At 39.6% G+C, this 22317-nt stretch overlaps 1 protein-coding gene across 2 annotated transcripts; it reads left to right on the forward strand.

Annotated features, from left to right (window-relative positions):
- The first annotated feature begins 110 nt into the window (after positions 1–110).
- On the forward strand, positions 111–17902 carry LOC137265267 (helicase POLQ-like). Of its 2 annotated transcripts, none has more exons than XM_067800622.1 (20): positions 111–475; positions 2060–2284; positions 3309–3771; positions 4675–4853; positions 5474–5674; positions 5797–5872; positions 6443–6537; positions 7590–7703; positions 7965–8119; positions 9053–9292; positions 9831–9972; positions 10452–10556; positions 12472–12639; positions 12943–13201; positions 13357–13514; positions 13879–13977; positions 14194–14367; positions 15040–15153; positions 15966–16100; positions 16701–17902. In XM_067800622.1, the coding sequence occupies exons 2-20, from the start codon at positions 2060–2062 to the stop codon at positions 16782–16784; spliced, it is 3186 nt and encodes a 1061-aa protein (XP_067656723.1). In that variant the 5' UTR covers positions 111–475; the 3' UTR covers positions 16785–17902. The 2 variants fall into 2 exon arrangements, with proteins under 2 accessions (XP_067656723.1, XP_067656722.1); XM_067800621.1 differs by having other exon boundaries at positions 118–188.
- Positions 17903–22317: the final 4415 nt, after the last annotated feature.

Raw genomic sequence — 22317 nt, forward strand, 5'->3', positions numbered from 1 at the left:
AAGACGTTTTGTCAAATATTAGGAGGAATATTCCTGTAACATATTTAATTCACAGCTTATCTTCTCCCTGCTTTAAAGCGTTTAGGCTAGTTATGCATTTTCGTTGATGTGAGCGATGTATTTTTGTGTGCAGTTATCTCCCTTTATGAAACGGTGGTAATTTCGAAGATTTCACATCGGGGTTATCAGTATGTTTCAATAAGCACTTAACTGTAGGAACTGGAAACCATTGCATTATCATCAAAAATAAATAGGACACCCATAAATAGCCCTTGATCGATTCATTGAGAAGAACGGAAGAAAACCTGTTTCAACATTTGACTTGGTCTTTGACTCAAACATCCAGTATCCGTTCGTCCATTCGAACATGAAGTTTAGACTTCAGTCATTCAACGTACAATTTAACCCCCGCATCATTACTATGTATGCTACAGTGTAAGAACGCGTATGAACAATTTGCATAAGGATTATTCTTGTAAGTTAATGTCTTGTCATGTCTATCTAACTTTTTATTTCATTTTTCATATGGTACACACACAGAATACCTTATACCTACCAGTCATACTGATTACTTTCACCTCACACTAACCCAAACGCTAACCCTAAACCTTACCCTAACCTTAAAAAAGATGACAGAAGCTATCCGATATTCTGTAATCTTCACCTTTTATGTTTGTCTTTGAAGGTGAACTGATACGGCCAAACTTAGCGAGTCAGTGCCCCTTTAAGATTCTTCAAAGCCATTTAGAAGTTTGTGTGATAATACAATTAATGAATTCATAAATAAAGTGATTTGAAAGACTGGAGAACTGCTACACATTGCAATTGTGGTGAACATGTCAAAGAAATAGTATTTGGAAATACTTAGACTTAAATATTAATTTAGGAACTATTGAATATATTTTCAACCACCCTAACCTTGACCAAAGACCACAAAAAGCAAAGTTGGACTGTTGATGTCATAAGTACACTGGGTTGTATCTTGCTTGCCAGAGTTGGTAGTGTAAACATATGTAATCATGCTATTGAAAATAAATAAATAAATTTAGAACATTGATACATTTGTGAAATCTTTAAACAAAACTCTTACAATATAAGCATACAGAGGAAGCTGTAAAAACTGGCATCTGCCTAATCCAGCAAGTTGTCAACACCGGCATAAAATTAAAGTCCTTTCCGTGAGCTCTGCAATCTGCCACATTGCCTGTAGTGGATTATTTCCTCAGTCACAATGAGTGCCAGATTATCCACTGTATTTTAAAGATAAAGTTCATTTAACTATTTGCATGCCTAATTACAGGTGGAGGACAATTTCTATAATTGCACCTGAGTTGATTACATACTGTGCTATTTTATGAAGAATTACATGGAAGTGCATGTAGTCTCTTTCTCACTTCTGTCTTGCATGTTGTGCAATATGCTGCTTCAAATTCAATGATAAATATTTGGTAAGATTTTTATTTTTTATCATAGGATTTGAATTTAATTTTTAGAACCAGATTAAAGAATATGTTCACACTAAATGAGTTTGCTGTGAAATGGGTTTCTACTTGGTCCATGGATTCACTAAATCCCATTATAGCACACACAAAATGCTTACCTGTTTTACTGTTTTCTATAACATGTGGAGATATTCATCTGAAATTGATCAGCCAACTCAACTCTTGCACCTTTGTCAAATATTACATCACTCATTTAGGAAAAGACATGTCGTGACTAAATAACATAACCCAAATTTCAGTAACACATTTATTTCAATCATTTACTATCTGCCCGTAGTGTCTTTCCAAAAGAATTATAGTGAAAGAGGCAAAGTGAGAACATATAATGAAATCCAGTGTACATGGATGTATTTATGATTTGTTGCCAATTGGAGATGGTAAATGTGTTGTAGATTAAATGGTGCACATTTACATATCTTTGTACGGGGCAATCATAGACCTAATCTGTGGTTTGGAAACAGTTAAAGCATTAACAGATGACAAGATAACATAAACTCAACTTTCTTCAACAGCATGTATTCTATTGCCATGATTATGAGGTACAGTTTTGGCTTCAGATGGAGAGTGATGAAGCTGGTCCAACTAGAAGGGTTGCTCGTTCAAGGAAAAGGAGTGCTTCATCTCTTCTAGACACCAGTGATATTGTTAGCAGTGCCAAGAAGCATCACGAGAAAGCCATGACACACACAATGCATGACTCTTTCAATACTGAAGAGGACTGGTTTATTAACTCATTCTGCAGTGACAATCACTCATCATATCCACAGAAGAGTCATTCAAATGTGAGTTGTTTAAGATTGACAAACTTTATGGATAACAACTTCTTTATTACGATAGTATCTCACATTGTCTACCCACTGGCTTCATCACCTCAGTCCCCACCCTATTGTGTTAATTACCTTGTTATCTTGTCTTTATTAGCCCCAATATATATACTTTGCCACTAATGTATGTTTCGTTCCTACTTGACAACGGTGCAAGAATCTGTACTGAAAGATCGCACTATCGCAATAAAGAAGTTGTTATCCATAAAGTTTGTCATTCTTGTACTCCCCAACTTCTAAAATGCCACTCAAAGAAGTTGTGAGTTGTTTGTTATCATGAAATTTAACCAAATGAACATGATGAATGCCAGAAACCTGTATTGCTGTGTATTGCAGTGTTGCTGTCATAACGATCTGGAATGTTTGATGTTATTTCTTTTGCTGTTATTTCTATGGGATGTTTGGCTGAGGGACAGGGTTGACAAATATGATGTCCCTGGAGACATAGAACAGTAAACAAAGAATCAGGGAATGCTTCACTTGAGGGTTTCCTTGGTGATTTGCCTGGCACATCTAGTGATCATTGTGATAAAAAACTGAAATATTGTTGTTAAAGCAGTCTTTATGTTGATCATGGATTCACAATAGATGCTGTATAGATGTCTTGCTGCTGAGCAGTGTGTGTCCCGTCTTGCCTATATGCTTTGATTTAGTGTTAACAGTTTGACTATGCATATCCTTAAACCTACCACAGCCTACACCACTGGCCACAAGCCGAAAGCCTGTTTGGTCAAGTAAGACAAAATGCCATACCTGAACACAAAACTGTAGTTAAAATAATGCTAAGAGCAATTTGGGCTGGTAGACAAAGAGGTTTTAATTCGAACTGTTACCATAATTGCCAGATCAGTCTTTAGACAGACTCTGAAGACACCTCAAGCAACAATGTTTCGAGAAAGGATGTCAACAAAAATCATTAGGAAGCAAAGCCTAAAGAACAGACAGTACATGTGTGAATATTAACTGGAATTGTTTTTGACAGATACCAGGTAAAAAAGCGGCATCAGTTGGAAAGTTGGAGAAATCTGAGTCAAGTATTCATCCAGCGTCAAAAACATCAGATGCAGTTGAATCTGTGAGGTGTGGAATTGACAGTGTCGTTGTTAAGGCAACAAGCAAACAAAATGGAAGTCTTCCAGATGATGGAGGAACCTCCAAAGTCTGGCCAGCTGAGAGTGAAGGGAAGGGAGATGCAGAACAGGGAGTAACGAAGCATCTATCCTTGAAGGATAGACTGAAGCAGAAGATGAAGCGCAACTCCATGGCTCCGTCTGGAGTGAATCACACTGTGGATCTGCTCCGTGAGACAGTTTTGGAGCAGGCTCAGATGGAGGCGCTAGTGATACAGAAGCAGGGTACAGATGTGGATATAGGGCCATTCTATGGCCTTCCATCCAAGGTACAGAAGTTGCTGGAGGCTCACAGAGGGATCACAAAGTTCTATGGTGAGTGGATCAGTCAATAAATACTGTAAATCACGAAATTTTTGCGTCATGATATTTTTGCGACTTGCCTAATTCTCCAAAAATAGTTTAGTTTGACAGTTTCAAAGCTTACTTGCATCTGAAAGTTTTATCTGAAGTAAATCCAATCACATATTAAAGTTTGCCGCTAATCTTGAACACCATTCAGTGGAGTACTTCCGCAAGTATGCGATCAGTGATGTTTTCCTAAAAACAACACTTGCTGCATAGGCCAGATAAGCTTAAAACAGTTCAAAGGGATTAAATTAAATGGAATGACTGTATTAAAGAGTAGAAAGTACCATAATTTAATGCAACTTACTTAGTCACCTCTTAAACCATTTTTGGTGTCTCCGTAATACTGCTGGTATATTAATAAAAGCAGCGTAAAACATACTTACACATACACATTGTCCCACCATAAAAAACTGCATACAAATCCACAATTTGTTAAACTCTTTATGCCATGAGTAAATTAAAATATATGACAACATTTACAGAAAACTGTCTGTAGATGTCTTTGGCATTCTTGAATTTTAGGAGATGGAGAATAAAGACAACACGTCATCTTAGGTTCAGATGTCACTCAACCACCATTTGCTTGACAACAGCATTAGAACCTATGTAGAAACTTTGGCTGCCCAGAATTTAGAAGTGGTGTATCCATAGAATCATCCAGATTTCTCAATTTTCTGCAGAACCAAATATTCTAACATTTTCCATGTCCTATTTTCCTTCTCCATCTACCTACCAGGATTTTGCGCGTAGAAGTTTTGTCCATGTGTATAGAGGGGTGGAGACCCCAAACAACAGCTAAAAACATCAAAGACATGAGTAGTCCTCTTCTAACACTCTTCTCACTGTTGTTGATGTTGGTGTGGGCAGACTGGCAGGATGAATGTCTCCGACTCCCAGCTGTACGGCAGGGTAGGAATCTGATTTACTCCCTCCCCACCAGTGGAGGCAAGACTTTAGTTGCTGAGATCCTCATCCTTCGTGAGCTGCTGTGTAAGAAGAAAGATGCCATCCTCATCTTGCCTTATGTCTCCATCGTGCAGGAAAAGGTATTTATCATCCAAAACTGTCCCACAGGAGATGTTCTTTTGACAGAACACACTGTACAATGCCCTGACATGCTGTAACATCACAATGATTAGACATCACTGCACCAGTCAAATGGCAGTACCCTGTTCAGAGATGTACATTTTTCATTGAAAACTAATGAAGAATGAGTTTTGATGATAAGTAGAATCTCACAGTTCTGTCTCCTGATATCATTGTATCAACAAGTATTGATGTAATTGATATCAGTAGACACTTGGGTGAGATTCCTTCTATATATACAAATATACAACACTTGTTGTAACTAGTGGATATGCTGTGTATGAATTTATTTACCAGAGCTTTTGTTTTATCTTTAATGGTTAATGACTTTAGAAATATAACAGTTGTAAACAATTAATTTGTGGAGACACAATGCCTTGTAGAAAGTGGTCAGATGTAATGTTATATTTAGGATGACAGTTTGTTTTGTGAAGTACATATGTTAGTATTTTTTGAGTCCCATCTGTGGTCATCATCTGTCCTGAAGGCCATGTCCAATGAGTAACAGAATGAACTTCAACATTAACGATGTGAGACTGAGATGTCATAGAATTTGTTGTATTGTTACCATGGTTACTAGGTGCGGAACCTGTGTCAGTTTGCCCTCGAACTGGACTTCCTTGTTGAGGAGTATGCAGGCAGCAAGGGAAGGTTCCCTCCTATCAAGCGGCGCCGCAAGCAGACTCTCTACATAGCTACATTAGAGAAAGCCCACTCTCTAGTGAACAGCATGATAGAGACTCACTACCTCGATTCCTTGGGCCTTGTAGTTGTGGATGAGGTGAGCACTGTTATTGATGGGATATGGAATACACAAATGGGCACATGGATCATAACTGCCATAGTATACAATGCATGAGGTATTAAAGAGGGACATAATTCTGAAGATGTGATTTGTTTCAGCTGCACATGATAGGAGAGGGAGGGAGCCGAGGGGCCATACTTGAGGCAGCATTACTCAAGTTGCTGCACTGTGGGGGTAAGTAGGACCAGCTGCATTTAATAGGAGAGGGAGGGAGCCAAGGGGCCATACTTGAGGCAGCATTACTCAAGTTGCTGCACTGTGGGGCTAAGTAGGACCAGCTGCATTTAATAGGAGAGGGAGGGAGCCGAGGGGCCATACTTGAGGCATCATTACTCAAGTTGCTGCACTGTGGGGGTAAGTAGGACCAGCTGCATTTGAAAGGAGAGGAAGGGAGCCAAGGGGCCATACTTGAGGCATCATTACTCAAATTGCTGCACTGTGTGGGTAAGTAGGACCAGCGGCACATGATAGGAGAGGGAGGGAGTTGAGGGGCCATACTGGAGGCAGCATTACTCAGGTTGCTGCACTGCAGTGGTGAGTAGGGCCACTGAAGTTGATTAGTGTTAAAGAGAAGAGTTTAAAGTGTATTGTAGTTTATATTTCTTTTCTCCAAGGTGAATTTTTGCACTCAAGAAGTGGATGGCAACATCCACTGATTTCTATGTCTGTAAACTGACCTGTGCATGTATGGAAATTATTAATCATTGATTGTGACTTGTGGAATCTGTGTGTGTTTGTTTTCAGGGACACAGATCATCGGCATGAGTGCAACTCTGAACAACATCCGAGACATTCAGACATTTCTGCAGGCAGAGGTCTACTCCAACAACTTCCGACCAGTGAGTATAGGCATGTACAGTCAACATGCATGCCAACCAGTGAGTCAGACAGTAAATCTCCACAGTCATTGGCTGGACAAGCCATTTTCATGGGATCATTTTGTTAAATATATCACCCTCTCTGACTTGTTCGGTTATGATACACATGTAAATCGTGCAGGGTTATGGCCTGATAAAATTGCTCATCATACTAGCATCTTAATGATGAAACCCTGTCATACCGACAATGTCTTGTTCTCATCTATTTTTGTAATCCTTTTCTTAGTTGCTGTATTCAGATTTCAGGCTAGTGAATTATTTAGTAGGCTAGTAACTATCAGGCATAGTTTGCGTCACTGGTTAGCCAAATGAGGAAACTACTTTGCACACTGATGCATGCAATCAAATTACCATGATATGGGTATACAAAACCAACATCAGATTTTGAAACTCCTGAAAAAAAACAGGTAGTCCACCGGGCTGATAACTGAAAATGTTGCTGGCCCTGTGAACATGTAACCAGTCCTGTGTTAAAAAATAGGAAACTGTGAGGTAAGCTTAAACATATGCAAAAGTAAATTTTACAAAGCATAACTCGGTGGTCCCAGTTGATTCAATTTTTATCACTGCCATGTGAATGAGACAAACAGTTAAAGTCAGAATGGTCAGCAAATTCAACAAAATGACTTGGTCACTGAAAGCTTTCTTTGGACCAATCACATTTTGTTAGATAAAAGGGTAGGCTGACTGTTGTTTGTTGACTAAAGTTTGTTTTCTCCATGTAAGGAAGGGAAGCTAATCTGAGCATTTATGCTCCTTATGGTTATATTGGGTCCTGACCAATGAGCAAGTATATCAACCGTGTTGTTGTACATTTAGGTAGTTAAAGTGGTCCCCTTGACATATTCAAATGTTTAATCATCTGCTTACACGTTTAAGTTAGTTTGGTTTGGTGTTTCTTTCCAATCAGGCTTTTTATTGAGAGAAATACAATATGAAATTGTGAAATATCACCTTTGCATATAGAGAACACAGGATTACATTGAAAGGGATTCATCTATGATTTCTACCAGGTGAAGCTGACAGAGTATGTGAAGATGGAGGACAGCGTGTTCATGGTGGACACTGGTGAAGTGGCCCTGAGGGGTCAGGACATCCTCAAGCATGATCGAGTCACCATGTTCCCAGTAAGTTGTCACCCAGTAGGGATGTGGGTGAGATAGCCCCCAACACTACTGCCAACAGGATACTAATTTGAATTGTGGTTGTGTCATTCTATCCTACTGTCATTGTTTTTTAGCCAGTTATTTAGCAAGCGTCCTCATGCTAAACTGTAATAGTTCAGAGCGAAAGTGTGCTTTATTGCAGTATACATGGTGTTAGAGCGAACTGTATTTCTTAATTTAAGTAAAGCGTCTACTAGTTCAGTACAATGTCCATTATTTCAGTACAGTGATGACTTAAGAAAGCAGGACCCTGACCATCTCTTGGGGCTGGTAATGGAGGTGGTTCCCAATAACTCTTGCCTTGTATTTTGCCCCACCAAGAAGAACTGTGAGAATGTGGCCATGATGCTGGCTAAACTGATGATCAAACATCACAGGTAGGTGTTTCCTAATGTAAGGAAGCAGGAGGTCTAGACTTTCACTGCAGATCTCTGTGAGTAGGTGAATCCCTCTATACCTCGCTTCCAAAGTCAACTTTGCTGTTTACATTCTTTAGTTTACCAGCGTTATAACCATGCTTGTGGGTTAATTTTATTAATGAACACCTCAATCTGCAACACTTTACACTTTACACCCACATCAAACTGGCATGCCATCCCACTAAATCCCATTAAGTGAGTGTGTGAGTTTAGTTTTATGCTGCACTCAACAGTATTCCAGCTATATGGCAGGGGTCTGTAAATAATCAGGTCTGGACCATACAACCCTGTGATCAACAACAGGAACATCTATCTGCGTAATTGGGAACTGATGACATGTGTCAACCAAGTCAGCGAGTCTGACCACTTGATTACATTGGTCACCTTTTATTGCAAGCATAGTTGCATTTCATGGCACACATGGGTTGCTTAAGGCCTATTCTACCCAGGACCTTCGCGGGTAAATCTTGTTGAGCATTAAACCATACTATCCATGCTAACACCGAGGTCTTTGATGTTGGTTTGGATATGATTGTGTCTTACATTATTTGTTATTCATCTGAATGATTCAGTGTCTGTATTAAAAATGTGTTATACATCTATACACCTTTCTTGTTTACAAATCTCACCTTATGTGTCAGAATAGCTTAACATTTAAATAATGGTGTTGAAGAGATACCAAACCAAAATCATCGTTGGCTAATATTCATGTTCCAACAACAAACAAAACATCATTTGCACATTGACAGAATTATTTATTTTTGAGTAAAGGAACAGATTTTTATGAGATAATTCTTGATGTTTTCTGACCAGACACCTGACTGAGATAATTCCCCATGTTTTATGACACAGACACCTGACTTAGATAATTCCCCATGTTTTATGACACAGACACCTGACCACAGTAAAACGCACAGAGAGGAAGCAGCTGCTCCGTGAGCTGTACCGAGACGGCAACGGTCAGATCTGCCCCGTCCTGGAATACACTGTCCACCTGGGTATTGCCTACCACCACAGTGGCCTGACCATGGATGAGCGGAGACTTGTGGAAGATGCCTACTCCGAGGGGACTCTCTGTCTTCTCACCTGCACCTCCACCCTTGCTGCTGGGGTCAACCTCCCCGCCAAGAGGTGAGACACCTAGGATGCACCAGCACTGACATTGGGATTTATGTGACATCCTAAACTAATTACTATGGGAGATAAATTCATGAAGAAATTCATTTGGGATAATTTAGGTGTTATTTTGCAAAAATGAAGAGATATTTAATGTTACTGACATTGCAATAATGCTAAACTACCAATAAGCATTTATGCCAGTTCCTCTCTGATTCATCGATTGTGCTTATTGCCATGCAGTGAAATGACAGTCACCTCAATAAAGGGCCATGATATTTATTGTTCTGTTATGCTTGTTCTGGCAATATGCATGAAGATCCAGGAATAGACTGATTCAGTTCACTGACCATATTTGGAAGAGAGACAGAGTAACAACAAATGAAGTCACAGTTCATTTGTGACAGATAAGTGTTTATACTATCAACCACTGGTTTAATGTTACAGTGTATGATGTCACCCTATTCGTCCATCCTTACTGTTCCTTGGTGTCAGACATCTGCTTTTCAATATTTTCTTTTATAAGTGCTTATCAATCCTTGCACTGTTTCAGAGTGATCCTTCGGAGTCCGTATGTGGGCAGTGGTTTCATCAACCACAGTCAGTATAAACAGATGACTGGCCGGGCGGGGCGGGCAGGTATTGATGACTCAGGGGAGAGTATTCTCATCACAAAGAAGGCGGACGCTCCCAAGGTAATCCAGCTATGTCCTCATCGTGATTGCAAATGGCAGAAATCCCACATGCTTGAAGTAAAGCACTTCAGACTGAACTTTCATATGACTCAAATGTATCATTTAGCAGATCTTAGGTCATGTTTGTTCCTAGGCTGATCCACTATGCTTCCTGCATTCCAATCTGTTCCTTATTAACTGCTTGAGCGGTTATGTATCGGAGAAAATACTTCTCCTCGGTTCTCCTCAACCCTACTACTTTCTTTGGCACAGTGGCCATGTGTAAGTGTCTGCCTACAAATCTGTGAGTTGCAGTTGCAATCTTGCTTGGGAAAAAATTTGCACTTTAGACTTAAGCTAAGGGAGAGGTCTTACTTGCGAAACAAAAACCTCAAATGCGGTTATTCTGGAAAAACAAGACATGACCTGATATATAGGGAGAAACACACATCTGGTTTATATTCATTAACAACTCCCTATCCTTGTATGTGTTTGGCCAGGTGCGGGAACTGCTGGCCACAACTCAGGAGCCCTGCCACAGCAGCCTCATGTATGACGAAGGGAAGGGCATCCGAAGTCTGCTTCTCTCCTCTATTGGACTCAAGGTAATTGTTGTAAATACAGCATTGAAGAGTTTACTGTGAGTAACCTACAGTACCCAAGCCAAATTGAGTAAACAATGTCCATAAACCTTCATACTTCTGGCTGCTTGACTCATTCACTCAATGGGATTAACAGTAGTAAAAAGCGTATAAGATTTACTCTCTAGTGGGGTGGCTATCATTCTCATTATCTCTAGGGTGTATGTTCTGATGAGTCTCCACTATATTCTGGATGCATCTATGGGTTGGACCAATGATTTTATTACCTCCCTTTGCTGACTCTGCATTCTCACAGTGGCCAATCAGTCAAGCTGCTGTTAGAACCAAGTTTGTCAGTGTCAGCAAAGGTAGTGGTCACAGCCGCAAAAGTTTTGTTCACAGTGCAACTCAGATTTGGGGGAAATGATACAAATGAATTGATAGCTCGAAAACCTTAAAAAAAATGCATGGAAGAACCTCTGCATGTTTAATGGGCATTCTTTAAGGTGGGGAGTCAAATATGAAACATACAGCTTTATTGATTACAACTTCTTCTTTATAACGTTGAGCGATGTTTCGATGTAAATTCTGACATCGTTTTCAAGCTTAATGTGAATACAACCAAATAATGAGAAGCTTATATGCATGGTATGTTGTGAGAAATAGCTGATTAGCATTAACAACAGCATGTGATAGAATAAACATGTGGTACATAATTGGAAAAGGCAAGTTGGGAACTAAAACAACAAACACATTAATCCCACTCGTCATTGGCTTCGTCACTAGTGCTCTTTGTTGTTTTTGTTCCCTACTGGCCTCTTCCAATTATGTACCACTTATTTACTCTATCACCCATATAAATCACCCATTATATATGACAGACCTGTAGTCTTTCTTAATGGGTTAAGAAGCCTTGTAGCTGACTCTAGAAGTTGGATATGAAATCCCCCTAGTTACTACAGTGTGCAGCAATACTGAGCAAAGTTTATTAACCATGTTCATATTTCTATCGTAAGTATCATTCATTATGATGTTACAGTTAAGAATTTGCTGTGACAAAAGGTTTAAGAAATCCCCCTGAGAACCAGCAAAACAGAACAAAGACATGTCTAAAACATTCAAATATTGTACTACTTAGCAAAGAGAGAGCAAGTTATACAAAGTCACAAGTCAATTTCACAATACCGATTTCAAATACAATACAAATGAGACAAAATCTAAGGCAATGAATGGGTCACAAGATATAATATCCCAAACTCACCAAAGTCTTAGTGCGAGAGAGAAATTATGCAGAATGTAACACAGCGAGCGGTCTAACGGCAGCTGTGAAGATACATGCGTTGGCAGTGATTGACGATGATGTTACTCCAGTAATGTCTGTCTGTGTTCCCAACACGGCAACTAGCCTTCATATACATATCTTCAGTCATTTCCCGAAAGTTCAAGCACATACGACCATCGCCACTAACGTGGTAAGCTCTAGAATAATCTCCCGGAAGTAAACCACCAGAAAGTGATGGGCATATAATTTCCGGAGAGCCTGCTGCCAAAATCTTAAAAAATGCTGACCATCTGTTATACGAAATGTGACCCATCATAATTATTATTCAAAACACTTAACATTGTGACCCAATAATAATGTAAGCCTTAATCCCTTTAGGACAAAATATCAACCTTAAAATTATTCTGGGTGAACTGCCTTTTATATACCTGACAGTGACAAAAGATCTGCAGCCTAGATAAGTATGAAGTCACACATATGAAAATCTCAGTTTTGTTTACAACATTATGCAAATGTTTTTTACCAGGTAGGCATCGCATTATTTGCATATGTACTGGATTGTGATTCCAGAGTAGTCAATTCAGTAAGATAAATCGTTGATTAATATGGTAAGAACAATACTTTTTGACTGCTGATGTCATGTCACTTCTATTTCAGATTTTGAAATCAACTGATGAGATTCTAAGGTTCATGAAGCACACATTACTGTCAGTGCAAGCAGCTGACCTGGGCTGTGATGTGGAAGCTGTGACCAGGGCATCCCTCAACCAGCTGCTGAAGCTGAAGCTAGTACAGGAGGCCAGGAATACACCTGACCCATCACAGGTGGGTGGACTCACATATACAGCTGATTCAACTCACCTACACAGCTGACTAATCACAGGTGAGTCTCCTCACCTGTATGCCATACTTATATGTTTGTAGTGTATTTGTATTTGTAGATATTTTCATTCAGTTTCATCATTTTGATCAGTGATCTATGCAATGTCACCTCCAGTGGTAGTGAAACTTGGATTATATTTCCTATCACTTGTCTATACTTCTGATTGCAATGTTAACAAACATTTTCTTGCTTTACTTCTTTCTATTTATTATTTACTCTCAATGATAATTTTTTTGTTTTTCCAGAATGGCTCTCAGAAATTGATTCATGATCAATGTAAAGACTTCGACAAGTCGAAAATATTCTCTCAACCTAGCCCAAGATCCCAGCAGTCCATAAATGGGTCTGCGGCAGGGGCAGACAAATCTGTCAAAACTTGTCATAATAACCATGTTGCCATGGGAACAGTTGCCAAAGAAGATGGAACTACTCTTGATGCAGATTTATCCAACAGTCCAAATGTCCATCTAGAAGTCACGGCCCTTGGTAGGGCAACATTTAAAGGTGAATTTCAAGGAATGTTTGTGAAGAGAGCTTTTACGTCAAGTGTTGTTGAAACTGTTTCAGATGCCTTGCCTATTAACTTGTTGAAGATATTAATGCTTGAGGGCAACAATTGCAGGCAGTGATCTAATTGTGACAAACTGTTTCCTTGACAGGGTCTATTGATACTGACAACAGCCGGCTTCTGTATGACGACTTGAAGAGGGCGGAGGAGTCCTTGGTCCTGGCCTCCTACCTTCATCTCCTGTACCTTGTCACACCGTATGACATGGCACGTGACCTACACATACCATGGATGGTCTACTTTGAACAGGTGAAGTCTGGAATGTGCTTTTGTTGTAATAAAGTAATCTGTTGGAGTCCAAGGGAGAAAATATCCCTGGCTCTGAATCTTGGCCCAAATCTGGAAGGTGATCAATACATGAATTTGATTGCACTATAGATTGACTACACAGAAATAGAACTCCGAAACAGTTTGTTGAAAATGAGAATGTCAGTGAGAAGTTAGGCTCAAATCAACTTAGACTCAAATCAACCTTGACACCAATCTTGCGTAATCTGCCTAGTCACGTATTGACTGAGAAATCTAAGACAACAAGAAACTAATTTGGAATAATCTTAGGAATCTTATTAACCTGAATGTTGCATGAATTTATTTCTTTTGTGTTCCTCTCTAGATGAACACTTTGAATGCCATGGAGATGCGTGTGGCCTCCCTGATCGGCGTCTCTGAAAGCTACATCGCCAAGAAAGCCTCTGGTCAGAGTTGTAGACAGGTAACTCTATCAACATGTAACAGGCATTTGGGCGACTGAATGGAAACTACATGAAGTTGTGGCTTGGACGTCATTGTATGCTTAATACATGGGTTGGGGATCAACCCGTGTGTCTGGTCCAAATTTGATTACTTACAAAGCAGAGGTCTTGAACATTTCAGACTAAAAAGCAAAACAGTTTTTTTGTCAAACAGGACAACATCTCCATTGTTACAGAAGGTGAATGAGTTTGTCATCAGCCGCTTCTACCTGACTCTGATGCTGAATGAGCTGTGGCAGCAAAAGACAGTGTGGCAGGTTGCCCAGCGTTTCCAGGTCAACCGTGGTTTTGTCCAGAACCTCCTGTCCTCTGCGGCCAGCTTTGCTTCCTGTGTTTTCCATTTCTGCCAGGTGTGTAGGGGTTCATGTAATCATCTCTCATGTGTCAATTGTTCCTTGAATCTCTGAGTACCTGTGCAGACATCAGGCCAGGGATCAGATCACTAGCCAGCATTGTCATAATCAGAGCTTTTACTAGGAGTCAAGATGATGCACAAGGTAACCACAACAATGTGAGAATGCTTTTTATTATGAACATTCAGAACTTGACATGTAAAAATCAGATATGCTATCTTTATTCTTCTCATCCAAGCACGGTCAATTATGAATTCTCAGTGATCACCAGCTGACAAGAAACTTCCCCAGTTGATAGGTTTTCTATGAGAGCAGAAGATGTGATTTTAATGAGTGGATCAGAAATCACCAACATCTGTCTCACTGTTGGTGTGTCATCATTGAATGTTGGTCTTGATTCAGTCAATAGTTTGTCTATTTGCTGTGATGTTGAAATACTCCTGATTGCAGCTTTATATTGCACTCACTTCCTCAGTGCAGAGAAGGCAGTGGGGTAGACTAGTGGTTAAAGCATTCACTTGTTATGCCAAAGACATGGGTTAAATTCCCCACATGGGTACATTTCTGGTGTCCCTCGCCATGATCTTGCTGGAATATTAAAAAGAAGCTTTGTAAATCACACTCACTCACTTTGTGTAGAGAAGGGTAATCAGCAGTTTGTTCTTGCAGGAGCTTGATGAGTTCTGGGCGTTCCAGGACCTGCTGGGCAACTTTGTGAAGCGTCTGTCCTACTGTGTCTCCATGGAGCTGATCGCACTGCTGGAGATTCCAGGAGTCAAACTGGTAACAATGCCCCATCAACACCCACACTTCAGTACCTTAAATGTCACAGTTAGGCTTTGTGTCCCTATTCTTGTCTAGATCATCTGCTTATCGATTTGAATACCAGAATCTGGTTATAGTCTGTTTTTTTCCTTGCCTGTGCTCTGGTTTTAAGTAAAGTAGTCACACATTGTCACTGTAGGTTCTGTTTTTTATTTACCATGATTGTCATACTTGGCTGGACATTACCAAACACATGCTTATGTGTTTCATATAGATAGTTAGTACATTTACCAGCAGCTTTCCTCCAATGTTAGCAGAAATGCTGTCATGTTCCTGAAAGTGCATGGAAAACTATGCTAAGGTTCACTCTGCTTCTCTCCTCACTTCTCCGTTCCTGTCCTTTCCCATCCTTTCATTCCACATCTCTCCTATCCTCAGCCCTCTTGCATCGTCTTTCATCTATCTCACCTCACTTCTCAATTGCTACACTACTATCCTCTCCTCTTGCACTATGGCCTCTCACATCTACATCTCTCCTGTCCTGTTTGAACCATCCTCCATTTCCCTACTCTCCTGTCTTCTTCAACAGGGCCAACATCAAATGTAGGAGGTAGTACTTTGGTTTGTCACATACACCATTCTAGAACATCACTAGGACGACGGGGTAGCATTGTGGATAAGGCATTCGCTCACCACGCCAATGCCCCCGGTTTGATTACCTACTTGGGTACAGTCTGTGAAGCCCCTTTCTGGTGTCCCCAGCTATTGCTAAAAGTGGCATAAAACCATTCTTGCTCACTCGCTAGCTAGATAATCACTGTTGATTCCAGGGACGAGCTCGCCAGCTATACCACAGTGGATTACGGACCCTGCAGGATGTTGCTGCTGCTGACCCAGAACAGCTGGTCAGGAACATTGAACACATGCCACGGAAAGCAGCCAGACAGATTGTGACTTCAGCCAAGGTGAATATTCCCTACTTAGCTATGAGAGGCCAGGTATTCTGAGAGTGTTGGGGAGGAGGATGGAGTCAAGGTGTTTTGGATGTAACGTTTTACGTATCTTACTTGACTACATGGAGCATGAGAGTTAACAAAACAGTTTTTCATTTATGCACTTTTTAAGATTTTTAATTTGGAAATTCAGAAACAAAGTTGTGAAAAGACTGCTCTAAACATGTTAGGAAGTGCATGTTGAAAATGAATTAAGGATGCTGGATTAGAAGTTTCCTTGGTACAGTCAGGTTGTCTTTGGGCAAGCTGTATATGTGTGCATGTGTATAAGATGTTACATTTATTTAAATGGAAGGAGACTAACTCTTTGTCCAGGGTTTTGCATCACTGTGTATTTTGCATTGTGTATGTACCCCACCTGGGGTAAGTAGTCACAAATCTCCTGTACTTGATATGGTTTCAACATCTTCACTGTTGAAATCAGTATGACTCTCTATGTGCATGACATATGATATGCTCTCATGTAAAGTAAAGTGTATCAGTTGATTAAAAGGATCTTGTTATCATGTAATATAATTACCTACACATCCTTTTTGTTTTCGTTTGTTTCAGGTGATGCTAAACGAGAAAGCAGAGACTTTATGGGTGGAGGTTGAAAGTCTGGTTGCCTTACCCACGGTTCAGTTAGGGAATTGATCAGGGACTAGTCAGTGAGACATGTGAGACCTCCTGTGGCATATGTCCAGCTACCTACATGTTGCAGACTTATGCCAGACAGATAGACAAAACAAGTCTGACCAAGTTTTTGAGCAATGTGATTTAGCCTTATGTAATCAGAGAATAACTTAATGCATGAGGAACCTGTGCCAGAGTGGTCTGCATCACCATATTGAGTTGTGCAAAGTTACCACTCTTTGCTTCTGCAGGATACAGTAGTCTTGGTTTTGTGTCTCATATTTGCACCTCATGTTTCCTCAGTTACCTTTGTACCTGTTGTCATGGGTTTGAGCAAAGTGGTGAGATGTCATGGTCTTGTAACCCCTATAGATCCAGATTAGAACTGGTCTTCAGTAAACCCATGCTTGTCATAAGAGGCAAGTAGCAGGATCCAGTGTCAAGCTAGCTAGCTTGGTTGAAACATGTCTTCATATCCTAAATGCATTGATCAATGCTCTTGTTGATTACTGGATTGTCTGGTACAAACTCAGTTATTTACAGACCACTACCAACAACAAAACAAAGCCAGCCTTGTATGACTGTTTTGAGTAGGCTAAATAAAAACATGAAATGTTTCTCAGGACATCGGCGCATCACTTTTATTTGTGCGCTTAACAACATTTTATTGCCATTTGAAAAAAATAATTTTCTCATTGCCACGGTCCGATCATCCATTTTGCCCACTATAAGAATGAATCCAGAACTCATTTACAAATGCTACATGTTGCAAGCTGTATTTCTCAGAGAAAAAAACATAACAATGTGTTCCTCCCTTGTCACTCTTTTTTCCATCAAAAATTAAAAGAAAAGTCCTACTGCGCTTGTCATTTTTAAAAAAAATGTGCCGAAGAAACATTTGATATTTTTTATGCAGCCTTATACTCCCTGATCAGGCTCACACTTGGCTGAAACACCACTGACGCAGCTGTGAATGTACTCACCAACAGGGTGGGATGTGTCTTTTGGAATGATCATGGTAGTACTGATTTGTCACATAAGTAAAAGTTGCACTTGCTTCTGTTTGTGCAAACAGTATATAATTTATGCAGAAGCTGAAATTATCTACACTGGTTCATGATTAAATTATTTATTAACAAGCTGATTTGATCATTTTTATTGGATGAGAATTGTATAATTGCCCCTTCCCCGGTATCCCATACTCACTTGGCAGCTTTCACCCAAAGAGAATTCTGAGTCCCAAGCAGCCCATTCTGGTTTAGGAGCTGAAGACACATGAAGATCCACGTTAGAATGGTCTCCAGCAACCCATGTTTGTCGTAAGAGGTGACAAACAAGATCATGTGGTCCGGCCTGTTTTTTTGGTGGATGCATGTCATCGTAGGCCAATTGTGCTGATCAGTGCTCATATCAACTGCGGGGTTTCTCTGGTCCTGACTTGATGATTATTAATATAGCTGGAATAATATAGGGGTGAAGCAGGGCATCATCATTTGTAGAAGCCTTAGGTGTTCCATCAACTGCTATCTGCAAATGATAACAACCTGAAAAACAACATTTCCCCTGCTATAACTAAAGTGGATGGAATTTAGGTTTAAAAAAGACAAACAGTGTCGTAAGTTTAATTGAAAGTTTACTTAAAATTGCTCACAACAGGCTGTTGACCCAACAGATCATGGAACAAGATTTATGCTCTTGGATCTTCATGTGCCTTCAGCTCTTGTTATGCTGTGACGTTATTTGACAACAGAACTGTTAATGGCCCTCCGTTATCATTTGCTGAGGCCTGCTCATTTCTGATAACTAGAGTTGCATGATAATTCCAACCAGTTTAGCTATGATGCTGGGTACAGCATTTAAAAACAAGCAATGTAGCAGGGCTCGGTTACTTTGTTGATTGTGTGACATTGTATCACGACTGCTTGTAATGTTCAACTCAATTATAGACAGATAGCTATTACATAGCTCTTATAGCTGGACTGATGGACTAAACACACATCCAGTCATTAACTATGATAGTTACAGTTAACAGTAGGATCTATGGGGGCAGCAATGGCAATGGTATCCTTATAAAGATCAAGGTACATTTGAAATTTCAGTGAATCAAAAGGTTCCTGTATACTTATAGTGAACTGAATCTCAAATATGTATCCTAAATAACATATATCTATTCCAGTAAAGAAATACATTATTGACAAGTAACATGTCTTGTTATTACTCCAACTTATTAAACCAGCATAACAAATTTCGACAAAGTCAATCGGGACTGGAAACCTGAGCTGTAGGAATCTTTTCAGAAAACCATACCTGCATTGTCACAAGTTCAGTTTTCAAACTTGAAGGAAATCAAAGAATTTGTGCTGACCTAAATCTCGGGATAGTACTTCAAGTAACCCCTCCTTGCTTGGCACTGCCTCAAGTTGAGACCAGTCAAAAACACAGGATCGACCCCTGTATTAGCTTCTCATACCAGAAGGCTAGATAGGGAAATGTTCTCTTCAGAGTAGTCAGACTGGCTCCAAGACACTGGGATGGCGACACCAAGAACATTCCTTCTCTTTTGAGTCGAGTTTTCAGTGTCTGCCCCATTTGGCAAAAACCTTTACAACACCTTTTGAAGAAAGAAGAAAATTATGATCAAGATCATACGCTCAGATGTCAACACCGCATCACCAACAAGGGATGTTTTATCAACCTCTGTTAAACATAGACATGGCAGTTCTCGTGACAAAGGATGGTAAATTTCAAAGGACTGCAGTCCTTTTCGGAGTTCTTGCACTGGGTAAGGAACATGGCAATTCACTTTTTAACACAGTGGGAATGGAAACATGCGTCGGATGTGCACATCCAGACACCTCTAGCTAATGAGGAACCGCCAACGCCTGTCAAAACCGCCAACGCCTGTCAAAGACTGATAGGGTAGTTCCAGAAATAGTTTTTGTTGACAAACATGTGTGTTCCTATCTACCTTTCCCACGCACACCAAACTAAATAAACTGAATATGCCATCCTTTGATTTAAGCACAAATATAAAAATCTCAAAACAAACTCCAAAGCCCATTCAAAACAATTAAAATAAAATCTTTTCAAATTCGCAAAGAGTACCAAATTTCATATCCTAAATTAAAGACTTTACTGTAAAAAAGTCCCAAGAGACTGAAAATCTATTATAAATCTGAGACTACTGACCGGACCATAATCAAATCAGATTATGTAATTCTCTCCAATTCCAAACATACACCCAGCAGCAGAAACAGAAACGCCGAACATGTCCTACACTGCACACACAGCTGCAACCCTTGTCCACCACGAACGTTTGCTAAGCATCTAATATTTTGTATGAATTTCTATTTTGACAGAAGCAGTGAAGGATGAGGAAGTACAGGAGGGTTTTGGATGGTATCTGAGTTTTTTCAGGATATGTGTTTTATTTAAATACACGTGACCAAAAGTTTTATAAAAAGTTGTTTATATGAATGCACATGAACCTACATATACATTTCTTGCTCTGCCTCTAAACATGTTTTCATGTATAAAAGAGTATTTATATTCAGAATTGGACCTATCTAATTATGTATCCACACAACTTATATTATTTGTGCAAAAATGTTTTCAGAAAGTATTCACATAACGCGTATGTAAATTTGAGTTCATAAAAATAAAATCATAGTTATTTCGGAACAAGAAGTTCCGTGAGCGGCAACATCCGTCTCAGTTTTGAGTTTACAGTGAGTGAGTGAGTTAATATTTAACGTCACATCGGCAATATTGCAGCCATATCGTGACGAGAACAATATAAGTTATAGTAATGTTAAGATGAGAAAAGAGAAAAAGTAAAACCTGTCAGCGAAGGACAGTAAAAACACTAGAGTATCACGGAACATAAAACTAGCATTGTAAGTTAAAACATTGGAATTAAAGAAGACAATACAACATAAAACCGGGGCTATAGATCGCCAACAACTGAAGGTAGATCACCATACTAAGGTCCATGGGGACTTACATTACTTCTGCTACCTGCATGAACCCTAGCTGGATTTACACCATCCCCTCAGCTATTGGCGAGTATCGTGAAATTTAGCCATTACTTAAAACAACAAATATTCTACGATTAAAAACTAGTAGTAGATTTAAATTGACTGTGAGAGTATTGGACTTACGTACCCTCTCAGGAGGACAATAATTTTACAATACTTCAACCCCCTTTGAGGGCACAGCCACTAACAATCTAAGTTACTAATTTAAACTACCAATCATTAAAATACAACTATCTACAGAACATATCAATTACAATTCAATAAGAAAATCAATTTCTTTTAAAAATCCAAGAATTAAATGAGTACTAACTGTGCTAAAAAGATCCTTCATTGTTTTGACATTGAAATAGTTATCCCTTGTGATGGAGAATTCAACACAGTCAAGCAGGATATGCTTGACCGTGGTTCTCTCACCACAAGGGATACAAAACGGAGGATCATCGCCTTATAGTAAATAACTGTGGGTGTAACGCGTATGGCCAATGCGACATCGTCGCATAATGACCTCTTCAAATCTGGACTGACAGCCCAAGTGAGTGTAACCAATATAAGGTTTTATGGCATGTAATTTATTTATTCCCACTTGGGTGTCCCACTTCTTTTGCATCAGATCACGAATGTAAGTTCTAATGCTAGCTTTATAGTCACTGTATGGAATAAGAAGTGGTGTCACAGATTTGTTGAGTGCAGCCTTAGCAGCAAGATCGGCCATTGCATTCACAGAAATACCTACATGGCTGGGTAACCAACAAAAGACGATGTCGCACTGGCCAGTTGCAAGATCATTATACAATTCAATTATGTCAATTAAAAGTGGATGTTTACAAGACAAATTTTTAATAGCCCGAAGGCAAGAAAAGAGTCAGAAAAAATTATATACTGTACATGATTAGGATGTCTTTGAATATATTGAAGAGCCGTTAATATTGCGTTTGCTTCTGCAGTGCAAATGAGCTGTTATCAGGTAATCGAGAAGATATTGTTCTGGATCCAATGACAGTGGCACAAGCAACTGTGCCACCATCCTTGGACCCATCTGTAAATAAGGATTTGTATGTACTATAATTATTTTTTAATTGCATAAACTCTTGTTTATATTGTAATTCGTTTGTGTCTGATTTTTTTAACTTTGTTAATGTGAGGTCAACTTGTGGCCTCACTAATTGCCAAGGAGGAGAGGAAAGAAGACGAGAAGGCGCTATACTTTTCAGCTCAATGCCGGCAGCAGAAATGAATGGTTTAATTCTGTGCCCAAGTGGCGGAACAAGAGAAGGCTTTTTGTTGTATAAATGCTCATAAAGAGGATCGAAAACGCAGTTAAAAGCAGGGTTGGATTCGTTAGAGTATAGTTTTGTAATATATTGTAAAGCTAATTTGATACGGCGCTGTGTAAGAGATGGTTCATCGGCTTCGACATAGAGACTGTCAATAGGAGAAGTTCGGAACGACCTTGGTGGTGGATAGAATCAAGGAGTTTTAGATTGCTTTTACAGGCTCCACCATAAATGATGGAGCCA

This window comes from Haliotis asinina, chromosome 15 (assembly GCF_037392515.1).
Source record: "Haliotis asinina isolate JCU_RB_2024 chromosome 15, JCU_Hal_asi_v2, whole genome shotgun sequence".
In the NCBI taxonomy this organism is placed as follows: Eukaryota; Metazoa; Mollusca; class Gastropoda; order Lepetellida; family Haliotidae; genus Haliotis; species Haliotis asinina.